The sequence below is a fragment of the Dryas octopetala genome, chromosome 4, assembly GCF_963921425.1.
Source record: "Dryas octopetala chromosome 4, drDryOcto1.1, whole genome shotgun sequence".
NCBI lineage: Eukaryota > Viridiplantae > Streptophyta > Magnoliopsida > Rosales > Rosaceae > Dryas > Dryas octopetala.
This window is the reverse complement of record NC_141369.1, coordinates 16,893,821-16,910,768: the sequence shown is the minus strand read 5'-3', so window position 1 is coordinate 16,910,768 and position 16,948 is coordinate 16,893,821. Positions and strand designations below refer to the sequence as shown.

General features: G+C 36.0%; 2 protein-coding genes and 1 pseudogene across 2 annotated transcripts; 1 reads left to right on the top strand and 2 right to left on the bottom strand.

Annotated features, from left to right (window-relative positions):
• Nucleotides 1–4,694: 4,694 nt before the first annotated feature.
• Nucleotides 4,695–9,176, bottom strand: LOC147287430 (beta-fructofuranosidase, cell wall isozyme-like). The gene is made up of 7 exons (XM_086238974.1): nucleotides 8,885–9,176; nucleotides 8,677–8,685; nucleotides 7,496–8,361; nucleotides 7,259–7,417; nucleotides 6,854–7,092; nucleotides 6,666–6,756; nucleotides 4,695–5,014 (listed from the first exon to the last, which is right to left on the bottom strand). The coding sequence occupies exons 1-7, from the start codon at nucleotides 9,117–9,119 to the stop codon at nucleotides 4,838–4,840; spliced, it is 1,776 nt and encodes a 591-aa protein (XP_086095100.1). The 5' UTR covers nucleotides 9,120–9,176; the 3' UTR covers nucleotides 4,695–4,837.
• Nucleotides 9,177–10,093: 917 nt separating this feature from the next.
• On the bottom strand, nucleotides 10,094–11,652 carry LOC147287429 (fructan 6-exohydrolase-like; annotated as a pseudogene).
• Nucleotides 11,653–11,657: 5 nt separating this feature from the next.
• LOC147287428 (Metallo-hydrolase/oxidoreductase superfamily protein) lies at nucleotides 11,658–16,290 on the top strand. Its single transcript, XM_086238975.1, has 12 exons — nucleotides 11,658–12,015; nucleotides 12,586–12,713; nucleotides 12,830–12,942; nucleotides 13,377–13,418; nucleotides 14,272–14,327; nucleotides 14,508–14,584; nucleotides 14,718–14,837; nucleotides 15,166–15,242; nucleotides 15,359–15,422; nucleotides 15,553–15,603; nucleotides 15,676–15,724; nucleotides 15,940–16,290. The coding sequence occupies exons 1-12, from the start codon at nucleotides 11,862–11,864 to the stop codon at nucleotides 16,056–16,058; spliced, it is 1,050 nt and encodes a 349-aa protein (XP_086095101.1). The 5' UTR covers nucleotides 11,658–11,861; the 3' UTR covers nucleotides 16,059–16,290.
• Nucleotides 16,291–16,948: the final 658 nt, after the last annotated feature.

The following is a 16,948-nucleotide window of genomic DNA, read 5'->3' as shown; positions in this document are numbered from 1 at the left end:
AAAGCAGGGATGGAATATTAATTCTGAATTAATGTGATCTTCATTCATTTGTAGTGCCTTTTCAGATAACTAATAGGAGAGCAAAATAAATTTGTGGGTTTCTCTATGAATTAAAGGTTAACTAATAATAAAATTATTTGAATATTATGCATAATTATATACTCTATATTCCATTAAGGAATATTTGAACACTACAAGAAAAACAAGTAAAGGCAACCAATTTTTTTTTGGTAGGCATAGAGGCAACTGCCACTTTTGTTAGTTTGTAATGTCTCTTGCCACACTGCAGTCACCATATATCATGTTGGAGGTTGGTGTTGGGGTGGCAAGGGAGTTAAGGCCACCCACATGTAAGCATGGTGGAAGCTTCTGCCAAAACCTGCAGTGTCAGTCTGACAGGTCCGGTCCTCACCAATGCTGCAGTTAGTGGGTTTCACTTGTTCACCATCTCTATTGGGGTTGCTAAATTGGTGGAGGATTGATATTATTAATTAATGTCATGCCATGGTTTCTTCTACTATCTTGTTAACAGTGGGTATGAATGCTCACTAATAACAACCATTGCTTACTGCACTCCCACCTTAATGGTATTAGTTTCTGATTTGGTTTCAGAAATTAAATATCCTCCACCATGCAAGAACTTTGGTGACTATTTATATGAGATTGAGAATGCATTTTCCCACCAAAACGATTGCTGCAGTGGGATTGAATGTACTGCAGTGTCCAATTAATCTTTCATTTGCAACAGTCCGAATATGCATTTTTCAGTTCTAGATGCTTGCAATTGTTGTTACACCATATTATTCATAAAATGTGGAAAGCCTACACTAATATTGGAGCAAGCATGCTTAACTTTCAGTCCATAAATCCCATTAATAGGAGGGGTATGTAGCAGAACCTCAATGCCATATCAGAAAAATAAAAAACCAAATAATTGACAACTCAAGTTACACAGCTGAACCCACACAGCCTTTCTTCATTGATGCAAATACGACTTGCTATATACATTGAAATTGCATGTTTAATTCAAGTAGTGGTTCAAGTGCATAGTTACAACCATTCTAATTAATTACCCCATACTTTTCACAATTTCTAAAACAGAATGAAACTTAGATACCAAAAACAACAAAAGCATAATCACTAGCTGCGCAACACTTAGTCATATGATCCCAACAAAATATCCACACTTCCAAACTTGGTGATATATCATAGTCTAAACCATAATATAACCCACCAAGTTTATAGTTCTATGACAAAAGCTGTTCAAAATACCAGCAATATATTACTCAAAACAACAAAAAGTATTCTTACTGGCAGCCATGATTTCTTTTGCTATGTCGATCAGTTGTGTTGTGACCTTCCAACCCCGCTTCTTGAAGCGCCTGCATCTCCCACAGCATCATCCTCTGCTCCCATGTCATTCCTAACATGCTGTTGCGCCAATTGTTGGGGACCAGCCAGTCCTGCTCTAGAAAATGGCGTAATCACACCTGTCATCTGTGGAAGGTGGAAGGAATTTGTGCCAGTCTGAACTGGGGGCAGTGGGGGTGCCAAGTATGGAGTGTTGCCAGTGCTTGTGCCAATGTTGCCCCTTAAGTAGTTGTCTACAGCTGTGGTAAGCCTCCCATTCAAGTTGAAATCCATGTGGGACTGTTGCCTTTGAATGTTCAATATTTCTTGAGTGTTTACCATTGCAATCCTCTCCAATTCAACCCGATATTGCTCTAGATCACTGCCAAATACGATTTCTATTATGAAAAAAAGTGATGTAGAACAAGAAAAGGTTTTGAAGAATGAAGACCGAACCGCCCCATTGAGGTCCGGTCCTTTAGAACCTCACCTAGTGAAAATAGAGCTCAAGTGTAATTTTCCCTGCTGGAGGTCCGGTCTTCCAAAGAGAGGTCTGGACCTCCCTGCATGAAATCTCCATTTCAAGCTGCGTTGTCTATGGAGGTCAGGTTCTCCCAAGCAACGTCCGGACCTCCCTTCGTGCAAATTCCATTTCACTGCTGCTACCTTCACTAGAGGTTCGGTCCTCCAGTGTAGGGTCTGGACCTTCTTCCCTCATAATTTTGGCTCTCTGTTTTTTTTTCTTTTCCTTTCTTGAGCAAAATATGCCTAACTTGGTGATCTGAAGCTTTTTCTCCTTATATATATATATTGCTTAGGGAGATTAATTAAACTTCTTATATCTTTGAGTTTTTTTTTCTAATGTGTTGCTTCTTAATATATTCTAGAGCAAAGACAAATTATTGAAGGCATACAATCAATTAATCTTCAGAATATGTCATAAGTGCATGGAATATGTCATACCTTACAATGTAAAGCTTTACAACCTATTCACAAAAGCCAGGATGATTTCCAGCTCCATTCCCTCCTTCACTTCAGCTTCAGGTCGAAAAAGGAAGATTTCATTACTTGATCATTGAGAACTCATGCGCTACCTGCTCTTTTCTCTGGTTTAACCAAATACAGTTGGTTTCTCAGTCAAAATCTGAGCTCACTAGGTGCTTTCGGGCTTTGATCTTTCTTCTGATCTATCCGTAAATCAAAGTGTGCTTTTTCCATCTCTTGCTTAGCTTGGATCTACATTTAATGGCTGGCTCTCCTCAGTACCAATGTGTAGAGCAGTAGAGCAGTAGATGCAGATGATATTCTCTCTGCAAAGTCTCTTGAGTGTAGCAGTAGGTCTACCTGCTTCACTGCAGCATTGTGAATGCTCTGCTAAATATCTTAAACACTTTATGGAGGATTTCCTTACTGTATATAATATCCCTTGAAGCCTGTCAGCAGCCACAAGTAGTTGACACCTTATCAAGTCAGTTATGGGTAACTGTGATTCCAACCTACTAGGCACTATTAGAAGGAGGGAAAATATTGAGCATGGGCGGGAGATGGGTTTTTAAGTTTGTCTCACTGATTGGACTTGCTTTATGATAAAAAAAATGGAAAAAATGGTTACTGTTTTGTCCAATTTGGGTTGGTTATAGTACAACCCCAAGTAAATTGGTGGTGGTGTCTTTGTGTGCTGGCCCTGTTTTTAGTCCCTAAATTAACTAAACCTCTTTTTTTAGTTTAAATTATAGGGGTGCCACAATTTAATCAACTAATCAGAACCATTAGTTGCATATGTCATCACTGTTCATGTCTGACTTAATATAATGATCACTAATAATTAACATTAGTGAACAGCCACATTAGCAATTGGCACCCCCCAACTTTAGTGGAAATTATTGGAGGCCTTAGGCCAAAATTGTTGTAGTGGAAATAAACTTATTTAAGAAATTTATTGTGAAATTTACTTTGCATTATAGCACGATGATTGGGTTGTATAATTTTTTAAGTCTCTACTTGTGGGGCCAATGACCATTTGGTATAATGGATGACACCGAGTCTACATGTGTTGGCATAAATCTTGAGTTTGAATCTCATGGACGCCGTTGTTTAATAATAATAAATAATAAAAAAGTCTTTACTTGTGGACAGCAACAACTCTTCCATCTTCATCTTCCATCGACCCAATTAGCAAAATAATTTTTCTCAAATTACTACTGTTAGAAAACTCTAACGGTAAAAAAAAAAAAAAAAAACATAACGGTATAATTGACACAATTAAAATTACAAAGATCTTTATGAAAACTAAACTAGACCATAAGGACTAAAATCGTAATTTGATCTTTTCATATAAAATATGCATTCCCAATTTCCTCTCACTACACACCCTCTCACTTTAATTTTTGAAATTACAAATTTAACCCAAAATAAAAAGACCATAAAGGACAAAAAAAAACAGAACCAAAGGTGGACCTTCGGCGCCGCTGCCATTGTCACCGACGGCGGACGATGCTCTCCTCCCTTCTCTCTTTCTCTCTCTTCGCACCCCCTCCATTTCTCTCTCTCTCTCTCTTCTCTGCCTTTCTCTCACATCTCTTCTCTCTTCTATCTCTCTCTTCGATGTGCTGTAGAGATTGACAAGGTTGTTAACCTCTATATCGGTGGATGTCGACTTAACATGCAGTCTCCATAAACCATTCTATACCCTAAATCCTAAGTCCTAAACTCTAAACCCTAACCCCTAAACCCAAATCTTATATGAAATTTATAAGTTTTGTAACAGAAAATAACATACCTTCACACATCAGATTCAAACGGAAACAAGAGCCACCACCACATAAAAATAAAAACAAAATAACGTGACACAAACTACCAGAAGTCACCTAAATTTAAAAAGAAAAAAAATAGGATTATGGTAATAAATTATGGAGATAATTTTGCTGATTAACGATACTTATCCCAATAAAATTCTTTTCTTAGATACATATTTCAAATAAAATTCTCATTTACAATATTATAAGGAGATAAATACATAATTTAAATAAAGAAAAAATATTAAAAAATGACATGTAATTATAATATATATAATTTAATGATGTGGAAAAAAGAAAATGCAGTACAATCAAAATTGGAAAAAGTCGATCATAAGGGCTTGTTCAAAAACTTAGAATGATGAAGGAGTACATCCTAATTCTCTCTTTAGTTATGTACGTACGTAGTCCAAGTCAGACAAAATACAATGCGGAGAGAATTTCACAAAAAATCTCTTTCACTGGAAGTTCCATCTATGTATTATATTTCTTTCATAATTTGTGAATATTCAAATAATTTTATTAATTAATTAAACTTTAATTTATAGAGAAACCTAAAAATTTATTCAGCTCTCATATTAATTATCTGACGAGGCAATACAAATGAATGAAGATCACATAAATTAAGAATCAATATTCCATCCATGCTTTTCTTTTCCTCTCCTCCTCTCAAGACCCTGCACCACTATTAATCAATTGATTTTAGCTGTTTTCAAGCTCCATGCACTTCCTGCTATTTTGACACTCTTAGTTCCATTATTGAAGGCATACAAGTGGGCATCACCATCAATAGCCAATGTGGGATAAACTCTAGCTGTGATGCATGCCTTGCCTTCTCCACCAAAGCTCTCCACTACTGAGTGATCTATCTGCAAAATTTCAATGCATTAGCACAAACATTTATTATCATCAAATGGGTATAAAACAAAAGAGTGAACTAGCTAGTAGCCTAGTCCTGATCAAAAGCATAAAGTAATAGGACTCAGCTGTGTGTTGGTACATATATATATATATATATATGCAATGCCCTTGTCAATAGTGGGAAATGTGCAATCAATTGAGTCGAGCATACCAAAAATTGCGGGGATGGGACCCAAAATGGGAATGCATGAACCCTTCAATTTGGACCCTTTGATCCTCTGAATTGACGTTACCCACCAAGTGGCATGGCCCTACTCCTAGCTATCACTTACATGGTTCTATGCAATGGGCATTTTCTGAAACCAGCATGTAGAACTGACAATCCAAATGGATTAATGTATTATGAAGTATCCTTTTACCAGTAAAGGCATCAGTTACTGTCAAAATCTTATAACTATGTTAAGTATTAGGGGTTGCTTTTGTATTGCCACAACCAAGCATGTCCAACGTCATTAGTCAAATCTTTGGCCACTTGCTTGTGTGCAAGAGTATTTTAGTAATTAGAAAAATAGTTATTTTTCTTTTTGGAGGAATTATGACTCCTCGTACATTTTGATGTTTCTTGGTGTAATCTTGGAAATGGCTTAGAATGCTCTTTACAGGGGGGTGACTAGTCGGTGGAATGCTGGGCTAGCTCACTAGCATAGGTAAGAGCATACACATGAGCCCCTATACTCTCTTGCCATCAATATAAGAAGCATATTCATTTAATCATCTGTTGCACTGTGAGCCTTTCATTTTGTTTCGTTGTGTGATTGTTAGTTGTTGCTTGCTTGGTGCTCGCACAAATCTAATTTATCGTGTGGATCTTTGACTTTCGAGGTACTTACTTGGCTGACTTGCTACCCAGGAGAAGATTAGCAAGTTCCGCACGGTCCGTCTTGTGCTGTGAAAAGCCGGCCCTTGACATTAAGCTTTGTACTTTGGTGGTGGTTAATTTTTTTTTTTTTTTAAGTGGTTATCAAAAAATCAAATATATACACTATGCTAGATGAGAAAGACCAAAGACAGGCTCAGTTGCGTGTGCAGGTTCCAAGGAAAATATGAATTCTTAAACTTAAAAGAAGTTCCTCTTTGTTGGACTCATTTGTGTTTTCCTCGTTTGGAGTTGGTGGACCATTGTAGCATCTGTAACTACTAACTACCACTTTAAAGCGATGTTTCCCTCTCCGGCCAATCGGATTATGTGCAGGTGGAAACGCCTCCATTTTCCTCAATTCCTTTATGTACATAGTACTTCGGTTCTCTTGTTTCCCTTTGGTGGTTGCGGGTCTTGCTTGGTTTGTTGTGCTCCAATGATGGAGATGGCTGATGTTTTTGGACTAGGGCTGTGCTATGATGGTGGAGCTTGCTTCTATTTTAGGATTTTGGTTTGGTTAGGGTTCATGCAAATGTTTGAGACTTAATTTGTGTTTTGATCCTTTTTATCTTTGTACTTTTTTTATTTTATGTTTATTGGACTTGGCCTTCATGCTAGTAATGTTTTGCTTTTTGGGCTTCTTTAATGAAATGTTACTTTCTGACCAATATAGAAAAACTGTCCTTTCAATAAAGAAGTGCAAATTGATGTATTAATTAAATTGGTTTGTAGCAACTTACCAAGCTTCTAAGCGACAGCTTCTCATGAAGAGGATCCACAATCAGAAAAGCCCCGTAAGTGGTCATATCACTATCTTTATTTAAGGAAGACCTGTCAAAGATTTAAAGCAATAAGCAAACATATAAAAAGAGCTCAAAATTTTACAAGTCAGTAAGACATTGATAGCCTGAGAGAGGAAGAGAGAGACCTGCTTTGGTCACTGCACATGAGCACCACATGTTTGTTTGGAGCTTTATATATTCTATAGAACACTGCTGTGTATTCTTTCAATCCCTTTGAAGCCAAAACTAGCAACCCAAATGGCCCTAAACCACCTTTAACTGATGCACCCTTTTGGCTACACAAATTTTGTGGGTTGGTCCAACTTGGGTCCAGTGCTTCTGCTTTCTCCAGATCACTTATACCAAATGTAATCTCTACATCTGCCTGTAAAACAGAAGACAAAACAAAGCCAAATAGTACCAAAATGAAAAAAGAGTACCAAAACAAAAGCACAGAGTAAAATAGTGCAATTAAGAGAATGATTTAGTGGGATTGATGTGGTTTCTAATAAAATGTGACAAAATCCCATTGGCCATTACTAAGTACTCACCTGTGCTGCTGTGACACCAAGTACTTCATGTACTGATCCCCCCTTAAGCACAGTGCTTGGCAATTTGACCTGCTTTGTTCTAAGCTTTTCAATTTCTGCTACAGGCCATTGCACCAATTGTTTCCCCGATTTGTCAAGCCAAAGGGTCCTTGGAAATGCCTGCCAGTGTATAAGGCTTAATTCATAACTGTTTGATCAAATAGTTATCTATGGTTATCACACATACATATATATTACCTGGAGTCCAGACCATCCCTTCTTGATATCATCATTGACACTTGAAGATTCATTAATCCAAGCCCACAAGATTCTGCGGTTCTTAGCACTGTCAAAGAAAGATTTTGAAGCATAAAATTTGCCATAATCATATCTCAATCCTGAATCACTCTCCACAGATCCCTTATCCGGGATATAGATATCCTTGTCAATGTTATAGGTCCCAATTGTGTAGTAGTCATGCAAGGTATTGTACAAGCTAACCTTAAGCACATGTTTAACATCAGGGCCATTTCCTGATGTGTCAAGACCAGTTTGGTTTTTAATTGAAACTGGGAAGAAATCTGGGCATTCCCACACTCCAGTTTCCTCTGCTGAATGAAGTGGCTGTTCGGCCTCAATCCAATTTATGAAGTCTTTGGTTCTGTATAGGATTGCCAATCCAATTTGGTTCTTTTGGCTTCCAATGATCACTCTCCAGTTCTTATCTGGGCCTAGCCAAGCAGTGGTTGGGTCCCTAAATGAGGTTGCATTGATTTGGTTAGCTTGGGTGGGTGCCATTACTGGATTTTGTGGGACCTTATCCCACTCCCTAAGGAAAGGGTCTGAAAGGTTCTTGGGGAAGGCCAAATTTTGAACTTGTTGGTCTTGGGAGTCTATTCCTGTGTACAAAATGACCGGTTTGCCCCCGGGGAGTATCGTGGTGGAACCCGACCAACAGCCGTTGATATCGTACGGCTGTGATGGGTTGATGGCAGCCTCACGTGGGGTCCAGTTAACCAGATCGGTTGATGTGGAATGGGCCCACACAATGGTTTTTTCCCAAACTACATCTTGAGGGTTATATTGATAGAACAGATGGTAAATTCCTTTGTAAATCAATGGTCCTGCAGAAAGAGTAATAGACAGTGCTTTAGTACTGTGAAATCACACAGTACCAAAACCCAAACCAAAACAGGAATAAAGAAGTGTATGACTTGTTATCAATGCATCATGGCATATAGTTTTTATAGAAAATGAACAAGTCCCAGGAAATATAAAAGAAAGAGAATGACCATAAGATTCTCTGTTGCCAAACAGTATTAGGACTAAACCCACCAACTGATTCAGTTTGTAGACTGGCACTATAGATTGATTTTAACCAATTACACAAAACATTAATTAACTTGTAGAAAACTGAACCAGAGGAGAAAGGAACTAACCATTAGGATCTGTGCAACCAAACAGGCCCAATTTGTCCATTCCACAAATCAGAACAAGTCCAAATGAAAAACCAGAAGCAAAAAGTAAAACTATTAGAGATAAAAACAATAAAGACAAGGACATCAGGTTGAAAGCAAAAAAAAAAATATATATATGAAAAATAGCACGCAGAAAGAAAATTGAGGAGGTTATAGGTGAAGAATATACCATTCATCCAATTCTTTGGAGGCTGGAAATGATACCCAGTTCTGTAAGGTTCATTAACATGATCATGATGTGCAGAAGTTAATTGGGAAGTTTGAAGGTTTCTGCAAACATGGTGGGAAGTTTCATGCCAGAGAAAAAGAAAGCAACATAGAAAGAGAGAGTAGATGGCCATGGTTGCTTTGTGGGATTGATAACACAAGGCTACACCATGATGGGAAATGAAAGGATAAGCCATGGCCCAGTTAGCTGTCAAGGAATTAGGCTTCCACAAAACATTATTAGTCTTTTGATCAGCTTATTCATGAGTAGTTCTCTCATAATCAAGTTTTCCAAAATAGAAAAAAACAAAGTCCATTCTTTTAACTAATAATAAATCTTAAACATTCATAATTAATGTTATTATTATATTATGATGTGTGTGCTTAGTAATTGTTTAGATTATAACTTTGTAGCTATACTGCATATTAAAATGAAAAAAGTACTCTAAGCTTTTGTTTATATATATAATCAAGATGCCGCTTTAGAACCTTATGCTTGACTTAGAAAATTTGGTCATTTACAATTATTAGAGACTTGGTAGAGTTATCTCAATAATTAATAAACTAGAATACAGTAATTAAAATATTCTGTATTCTCTTAATTCTCTCTGTTATTTTGTATGCTGTAAGACTTGTTAGTGTTGTGTATTGTAATAACTATTATTAGATTAGGGTAATTTGATTTCTAGATTGGGAATTGACTGATATTCACTTAATTATTTATTCATTGGTTAAGTTGTTAGCTGCTGTGAGTCTGCAATTAATTGCCTTGCAATGCAGACGCTAGAATGGTTAATGGCTGATGAGCTTAATTAGTTTCTTATTAAAACAAATTAAATTAAACAAATATATAGTTAATTTACAAACATGAATGATCACCTAATTATAATTTAATAAAAGATAGAGTTGCTCCCTGTGCAAGGGATGCTGCTTCCTTATCTGCTAGAGTGATTGTGCATCTTTCTATTAGGAAAAATATTCAAATAATTTTATTCATTAGTTAATCTTTAATTCATAGAGAGACACAAATTTATTTGACTCACATATTAACTATCTGGAGAGGCACTACAAATGATCCAAGATCATAATCAAGCATCAATATTCGATCCATGCTTTTCTTCTTCTTTTCTCCTTCTCTCAAGATTCTCAACCACTATTCATTCTTATTAGTTCAATTGATTTTAGCTGTTTTCAAGCTTCATGCACTTCCTGAGATTACTGAGTTCCATTATTGAAGGCATATAAGTGGGCATCACCATCAATAGCCAATGTGGGATAAACTCTAGCTGTGATGCATGCCTTGCCTTCTCCACCAAATATTGAGTGATCTATCTGCAAAGTTTCAAATGCATTAGGACAAACATTTATATATTATCATGAAATATATGGGTATAACCAAAAGAAAAGAATGAACTAGCTAGTACTGATCAAAAGCATAAAGTAATTGGTCTCTCTGTTGGTATGTATATGCCATGCCATTGTCAAAGTGTGCAATGTGCAACCATATGGCACCCAAAATAGAATAATGCACCTTTTGCATATAAGCTAGAACCTTATCTGAAAGGTTTAACTGTTTTGGTTAATTCGGGCATTTTGATTTTCTTATTTAATAGAAAAACTGACTTTTCAATAAAAAAGTGCAAATTGATGTGTTAATTTAATTGGTTTGTAACAACTTACCAAGCTTCTTAGTGACAACTTCTCATGAAGAGGATCGACATTTAGATCGAAAAGCCCCATAAGTGGTCTTGTCATTATCTTGGTTTAAGGAAGACCTACCAAACCAATAAAACAAATGGCAAAAAGAGTTAACAATTTGAAGTTTGGTTACAGAGCGAGAGAGAGCAGAGACCTGCTTTGGTCACTGCACATGAGCACCACATATTTGTTTGGACCTTTAAATATTCTATAGAACACTGCAGTGTATTCTTTCAATCCCTTTGAAGCCAAAACTAGCAACCCAAATGGCCCCAAATCACCTTTAACTGATGCACCCTTTTGGCTACACAAGGTTTGTGGATTGGTCCAACTTTTGTCCAGCACTTCTGCTTTCTTCAAATCACTTATTCCAAATGTAATCTCTACATCTGCCTGTGATGAAAAAATGTAATCCATTCTAGTGGGTAAGGGAAAACAGTCAAATAGTGCAATGAACAGAATGAATTAGTGAGATTGATGCGCTTTTTAATAGAATGTGACAAAATCCCATTACTAAGTACCCACCTGGACTGCTGTGACACCTAGTACTTCATGCACTGATCCTCCCCTAAGTACAGTGCTTGGCAACTTGACCTGCTTTTTTCTATAAGCTTTCCATTTTCTGCTACAGGCCATTGCACCAATGGTTTCCCAGATTTTTCAAGCCAAAGGCTCCTTGGAATTGCCTGCAAGTGTCAGTTTAAATACCATAAAACACATTTGATGAAATGCCAGGCAATTGAAGGCTATGCTATTCAAATGATGACCCAGTTGCATATATACTTTGTAGGGACTGTCATGGCTGCCATGAAACCTTGAGTTCTTTTTTTTTTTTTTTTTTTTTCTAATTTAAATGTGTCTTTTTCAGTAATTTTATAAAAGAGTTAAATTTAGTTAAATTAAAAAAAACCAAAAAAAAACTAAGCACCAAAATACTCAAAATGATACAGTCCAGTCCGGTCCATTCCAATACAATGGGACTAAAAATAGCGATTTCCGGAGCGGACATGCTTGTCCCACGTAGCTTGCCATATACTATGGGATTGGTTTGCCTTTGCTTGCTCTTTGAGTCTTTGTTGGTCTCATTCTCCAACTCCAACCGAAACACCCTTTTTGGCCTTTACCACCACTCGATTCATATTCATTCCTACTACCAGTGCCACTGAGGAACCTTTTCGCTTCTCAAAGCCTGCACTATTTTACAATTCATTCCCAAGTAGCTTTCGGGGTGCTTCTGTCAAATGGTTCAATTTCTGGGCACAATTCGCCCTTCTCCTTCTCTGAGCTGCTTTGCTACTTACAAACGCCAAGTATCATTCCGGAGCTCTCCAATCACAGCTCCTGCAAATGGGTTCTCTCCCTTCAGACGAATTTTCCAGGCTTACCTTAAAACTAGTAAGCTCTGATTCATGATATTTCGCATTTTTGATTTCTGGGTCTTGTGCATAATCAAATAGTTTCGTTCTGGTTTTGGTTTTCTGGGCATTTGCAACAATTGCTTTTAATGGGCATTTTCGTGTGTTATGCGTCGACCTTTTTATTCCCTTTGATCTGTTGTATATGTAGATTTTGAGTGTTCTTGTTTTGTGGGCATGAATAATTTTTACGCATTGATTTAGGCTCCAAATTTTACTTGTTTGCTGTGGCTTAAGGGACTCTACAGTTGTGTTTGTGCTTGAAACTAAACTACTGTATGCAATGGTTATATATAAGTATTGAAAAAATTGAATTGATGAAGGAAAACAAATGGTTCAAATTTGATTTAATGGGGTTGTATCTTTTTGGTTATGTATGTGTTCATTCAATGAGGCATTTTATAACTTATAAGAAAGTAGTTTAGCCTTGGCGCGTTGATGAGCACACAATCAGAGAATGTTCATGATCTCCATTTGCAGATTATATAAGCTATAAGCAGTTGTTTGTGACTTTAGATGACTTATGTAGTGACTTTGGAATGATTCACAGATTCGGCAACCACAGATGCTGGCTCACAGTCACCTTCTGAGCAATCAGAAATCATATTTATTGGTACGGGAACTAGTGAAGGCATTCCACGCGTGAGCTGCCTGACAAATCCTTTAAAGACATGTGCGGTATGGTTATGGGACCTCTTTGGTTAAGTAATTTTGGCATATCATATTTACTACTACATGTCTAACCAAATGCGCATCCAATTAATAAAGAAACAAACGCTTTTTGGTTTTTGCAGGTTTGCTCAAAAGCTGTGAAACCAGGTAATAGAAATAGGAGACTCAACACAAGCATCCTTGTTCGTTATCCTAGACCCTCTGGCAGTTGTAACATTCTTATTGATGCTGGAAAGTAAGTGAAATATAATTTCCAATATATTGTTTCTATGTTACTTTAAGAATGTATTTTTTCTTTTTTGTCTTGTAAATATTCCAGGTTGTGGTTGGGTAATGGCTGAGAATGTTAGATCTGCAGTCCTGTAGCTAAGTTTTCTTGAAAAGTAATATGCCGAATACTCATAGTTTTAATGGAAGAATTGCACCAAGTAAGGGTTGTCTCAACCTAATGAACGTGCTGAATTCATTGGTAGGTGTGGTAGATAATCAACTATCTGCTTCTCATATGTGGTAAATTGATAATGGAATATGTAGTAGTTCAGTATAAGAAAATGAATGGGCATGTAATAATATAAAAGAGATTACATATGACTGAGATGTTTGATGATCCTTGAAAATAAAATGGCAGATGCTTTATTGGTGAAACTTGCATTTCTGTCTGTTTTTCAGGTTTTTCTACCACAGTGCTCTCAAATGGTTTCCTGCCTATGGGTTAGTTAATTATCTCATTTGCTTAAGTTCTTAAGCTATCATATATTAAAGTTGAAGATATCAAAATAGTCTTTCATGTTTAATGGCTAAATTATCTGGACTAGCTTCAAGAAGATCTAGATATTGATATTGTGTTATGTTAGGAAACTTCCACATATAATTTTAATAAGGCATTTTTGTAGTTAGGTAGCAATTATTAACCATAATAAGGCCTAACTAGCACTGCAATTTGTACATATATTAAGAGAAGGGGGGTGGGGCATCATAAATTTGTTTCATATTATGTGTTGTGTTGATATTGGTGACTGATTTGATTCAATATTATGTGTGATGCTATAATAATGCATATTAATAATCCTTGATAATGTTAGCCTAAGCGGTGAGGGAGGGTGGGATAATGGGTTAGGATTAGAATAGGTCTAGGGTTCAATTCTAGCCAATGTTACAAAAAAGAAAAGAAAAAGATATTGGTCACTGATTTTGATTCAATATTTGCTTCAAACTTGATATTTCTTGTGATTTTTTAAATGCTTGGTGTTTTGGTACTGTAAAATTACTCTTATGTGCCCTTAGATTATGCACAATACATTATGTAGGTCCACCCCTAATTGTTGGAGTTTCAAATTTTCTACACGCCACCAGAGTTGGACATCAATTTTGACATATGTTTTAGTGTCCTTTTTGGACTGTTCAAGTGAAAATGTATGTTTTTCTTCAGTTTCTTCTTCGGAAGGGTCTTTCTGTATTCAAAGACTTGCATGTATGGTTATATTGGTGGCTCCTGCATATTCCATTATGATATGTGTCTAATGTCTGGTTTTTGCCTCATCATAACTAGTTGTATTTCTGTCAGGATAAGAACAATTGATGCGGTTATTATTACTCATTCTCATGCTGATGCAATTGGAGGTCTCTGACATGAACACTTTCTAATGCTATTCTTTAAACAATTAATAGACTTATGACGATGCCTTGGATTTCTTTCGCTTTTCTTCTCTTTCTTTTTTTTTTTTTTCCTTCCTTTTTCTTTTTTCTTTAATATACATTTTTGCATCAAACATTATTGAGGTTTTCATTTTTCCTCTCCAGGTCTGGATGATCTTCGTGACTGGACAAACAATGTTCAACCCCACATTCCAATTTATGTGCCCCAGCGCGATTTTGAGGTCCAAACATCTTCCCTTCTTGCATTGAGTTGACTAATGCATTATTTATTGATCAATATTTGTAATCAAGTTTTACTTCATAGAATCATTTTTTTTATTACAGTTTCCATGATAGTAAATTGATCATTTACAGGTGATGAAGAAGACTCATTATTATTTGGTGGATACAAGTGTGGTCCTTCCTGGTGCTGCTGTCTCAGCGTTGCAATTTAATATAATACATGAGAATCCATTTACCGTACACGATATAAAGGTCAGAATCAATATCAGTTTGGTTTGTTTTAAATTGAGAATTTCTTAAAGAGTGCTTACAGTTTCCACCTTACCTATGCCTTGTGGGATTTGTAACTATAGTTCTGTATAAAATTAAGTGAGATCTATATGTAAGATAAGTGAAGCAAGGTATACCATAATCCAATGTAGAAAGTAGTAGAAATTTAACAAGAAATTGTTTGTAGATGGCATTTGCTGTGTTTCTTAAGAGGAAAAAACATAGATGGTATTGGCACTTGACTTAAAATGGATCTATTGTATTGACTTAGCGCTCATACCAGTTTTTTCTTTTATATGGTCTGTTTCAGTTTACCCCTTTACCTGTGTGGCATGGTCGTGGTTATCGTTCCTTTGGATTTCGTTTTGGCAATGTTTGTTATATTAGGTAACGCTTCTATTCCCTCACACACAGGTCTCTGATAATTGTTATTCTTGTACCTTGATCTTTTATGTAGTGTTTCATCATAACGGCTAAATTCTAATCATTTGTTTACATCACAGTGATGTTAGTGACATACCTGAAGAAACTTATCCACTTCTGACAGACTGTGACCTCCTGATTCTGGTGCGTACCCCTCTCTTTCACAGACGTGCATTCACACATTCATTGTTTATTCTTATAGATACTCATTTTTCAGAACCACATGACTACTCTTCTTTTCTGACTGGGCTGATATGTCAAATAATTTATTCAGGATGCTTTACGGCCAGATCGGTCTTCTTCAACACATTTTGGACTTCCAAGGGTAAAATATTTTATGCCTTCTTGTACCAATTCATCTTTAATAGACTATAAGTTTTATATACTTCCTTTTCAGGCTTTGAAGGAAGTACGGAAAATCCAACCCAAGAGAACCTTGTTCACTGGTATGTCTCAGTCTTCTATTGTAGCGTAGTGGTGTAATATAATATTATTATTTCCAATGAATTTCAGTTTTCTGTTTAATTTCCACCTCCCTATCCTCTACTTTGACATCACATTCAATCTCTTAATGATATAAGTTTGTAATCAAGAATAACGACCATCAACGAATTCATAGTAATTCTATACTGCTTCTTTTCCTGGTTTTGCACTGATGAAGGTATGATGCACCTGATGGATCATGAAAAGGTGAATGATTATCTTATGACATTGAAGGAGACAGAGGGTCTTGATGTACAACTGAGCTATGATGGACTTCGTGTACCGGTAGCATTCTAGCCTTTAAATGACTTACAATGAAATGGCCTCGTTTCTTTTCTTAATAAAGACAGATTTACATATTCTTAGTTTTGAATGCTAATTGATCTTTCATGAGCTTTGCAATGCCAAGTTCTTTATATTTGGCCCTTTCAAATTCTTGGTTTGTTGAATTAACACCCCATTTGTTTTCTTTGTTCCTGCTATTTTCCAATCAACCTGAAGGACTAAAGAATAACATTTGTAAAGATTATGAACACAGATTTGGTTTGTTCCAAGTTATTTTTGGATTGAGGAAGACATGTGACCAAATAGATATAAACTAAAGGAGATTTGGGTTCCTTAGAAATACTCATTGCAATGATATTGTTTTTGGGTAGAAAAAGCAAGGGTGGGATCTGGTTACTGGTTGCTTGGGCTAGAAAGAAAGGTAGTGTGTAGCTGAAGTAGAAAATACGAATCACATAAATATGCTTAATAAGAACTTTGCATTTCATATGCTTCAATCTTAGAAACAAGAAATAGAAAAATACTGATTTTATTAACATTGGGTTCATATGTTTTAGCATTTGAATATGATGTCAAACAGGCTAAAATCATAGCATGCATGGAAAGAACTCAACTATGACGAATAAAGTTTTTCTCGAGAGCATGACATATGGGTAAAACTTAAAAGTAATTTTTCTTTCCTCAAAAAACTAAGGCCCGTTTGGTATCCTATTCAAAATTTTTTTTCAAAAATTAAGATTTTTAAAATTTGTTTGGCATGAAATTTGAAAAAAATTTTAAAATATAAAAATGATGGCAGTTAAAAAAAAAAAAGTGTAAAAAAATAATTGAAAAAAATGATGTTTTATCGTTTTTAAAAAGAAGCATGTTTTTGAATTTTTTTTTTAAATTATTTTTGAAAA

Excerpts from the sequence above, each read along its gene's own strand:
- LOC147287430 (XM_086238974.1), bottom strand. The coding sequence starts at position 9,119 with ATGGCTTATCCTTTCATTTCCCATCATGGTGTAGCCTTGTGTTATCAA. Across the intron at positions 7,418-7,495 it reads AGGGATGGTCTGGACTCCAG|GCATTTCCAAGGACCCTTTG; the intron begins GTAATATATATG and ends ATACACTGGCAG. Across the intron at positions 7,093-7,258 it reads TTGGTGTCACAGCAGCACAG|GCAGATGTAGAGATTACATT; the intron begins GTGAGTACTTAG and ends TCTGTTTTACAG.
- LOC147287428 (XM_086238975.1), top strand. The coding sequence starts at position 11,862 with ATGGTTCAATTTCTGGGCACAATTCGCCCTTCTCCTTCTCTGAGCTGC. Across the intron at positions 14,838-15,165 it reads TTACCGTACACGATATAAAG|TTTACCCCTTTACCTGTGTG; the intron begins GTCAGAATCAAT and ends GGTCTGTTTCAG. Across the intron at positions 15,423-15,552 it reads ACTGTGACCTCCTGATTCTG|GATGCTTTACGGCCAGATCG; the intron begins GTGCGTACCCCT and ends TAATTTATTCAG.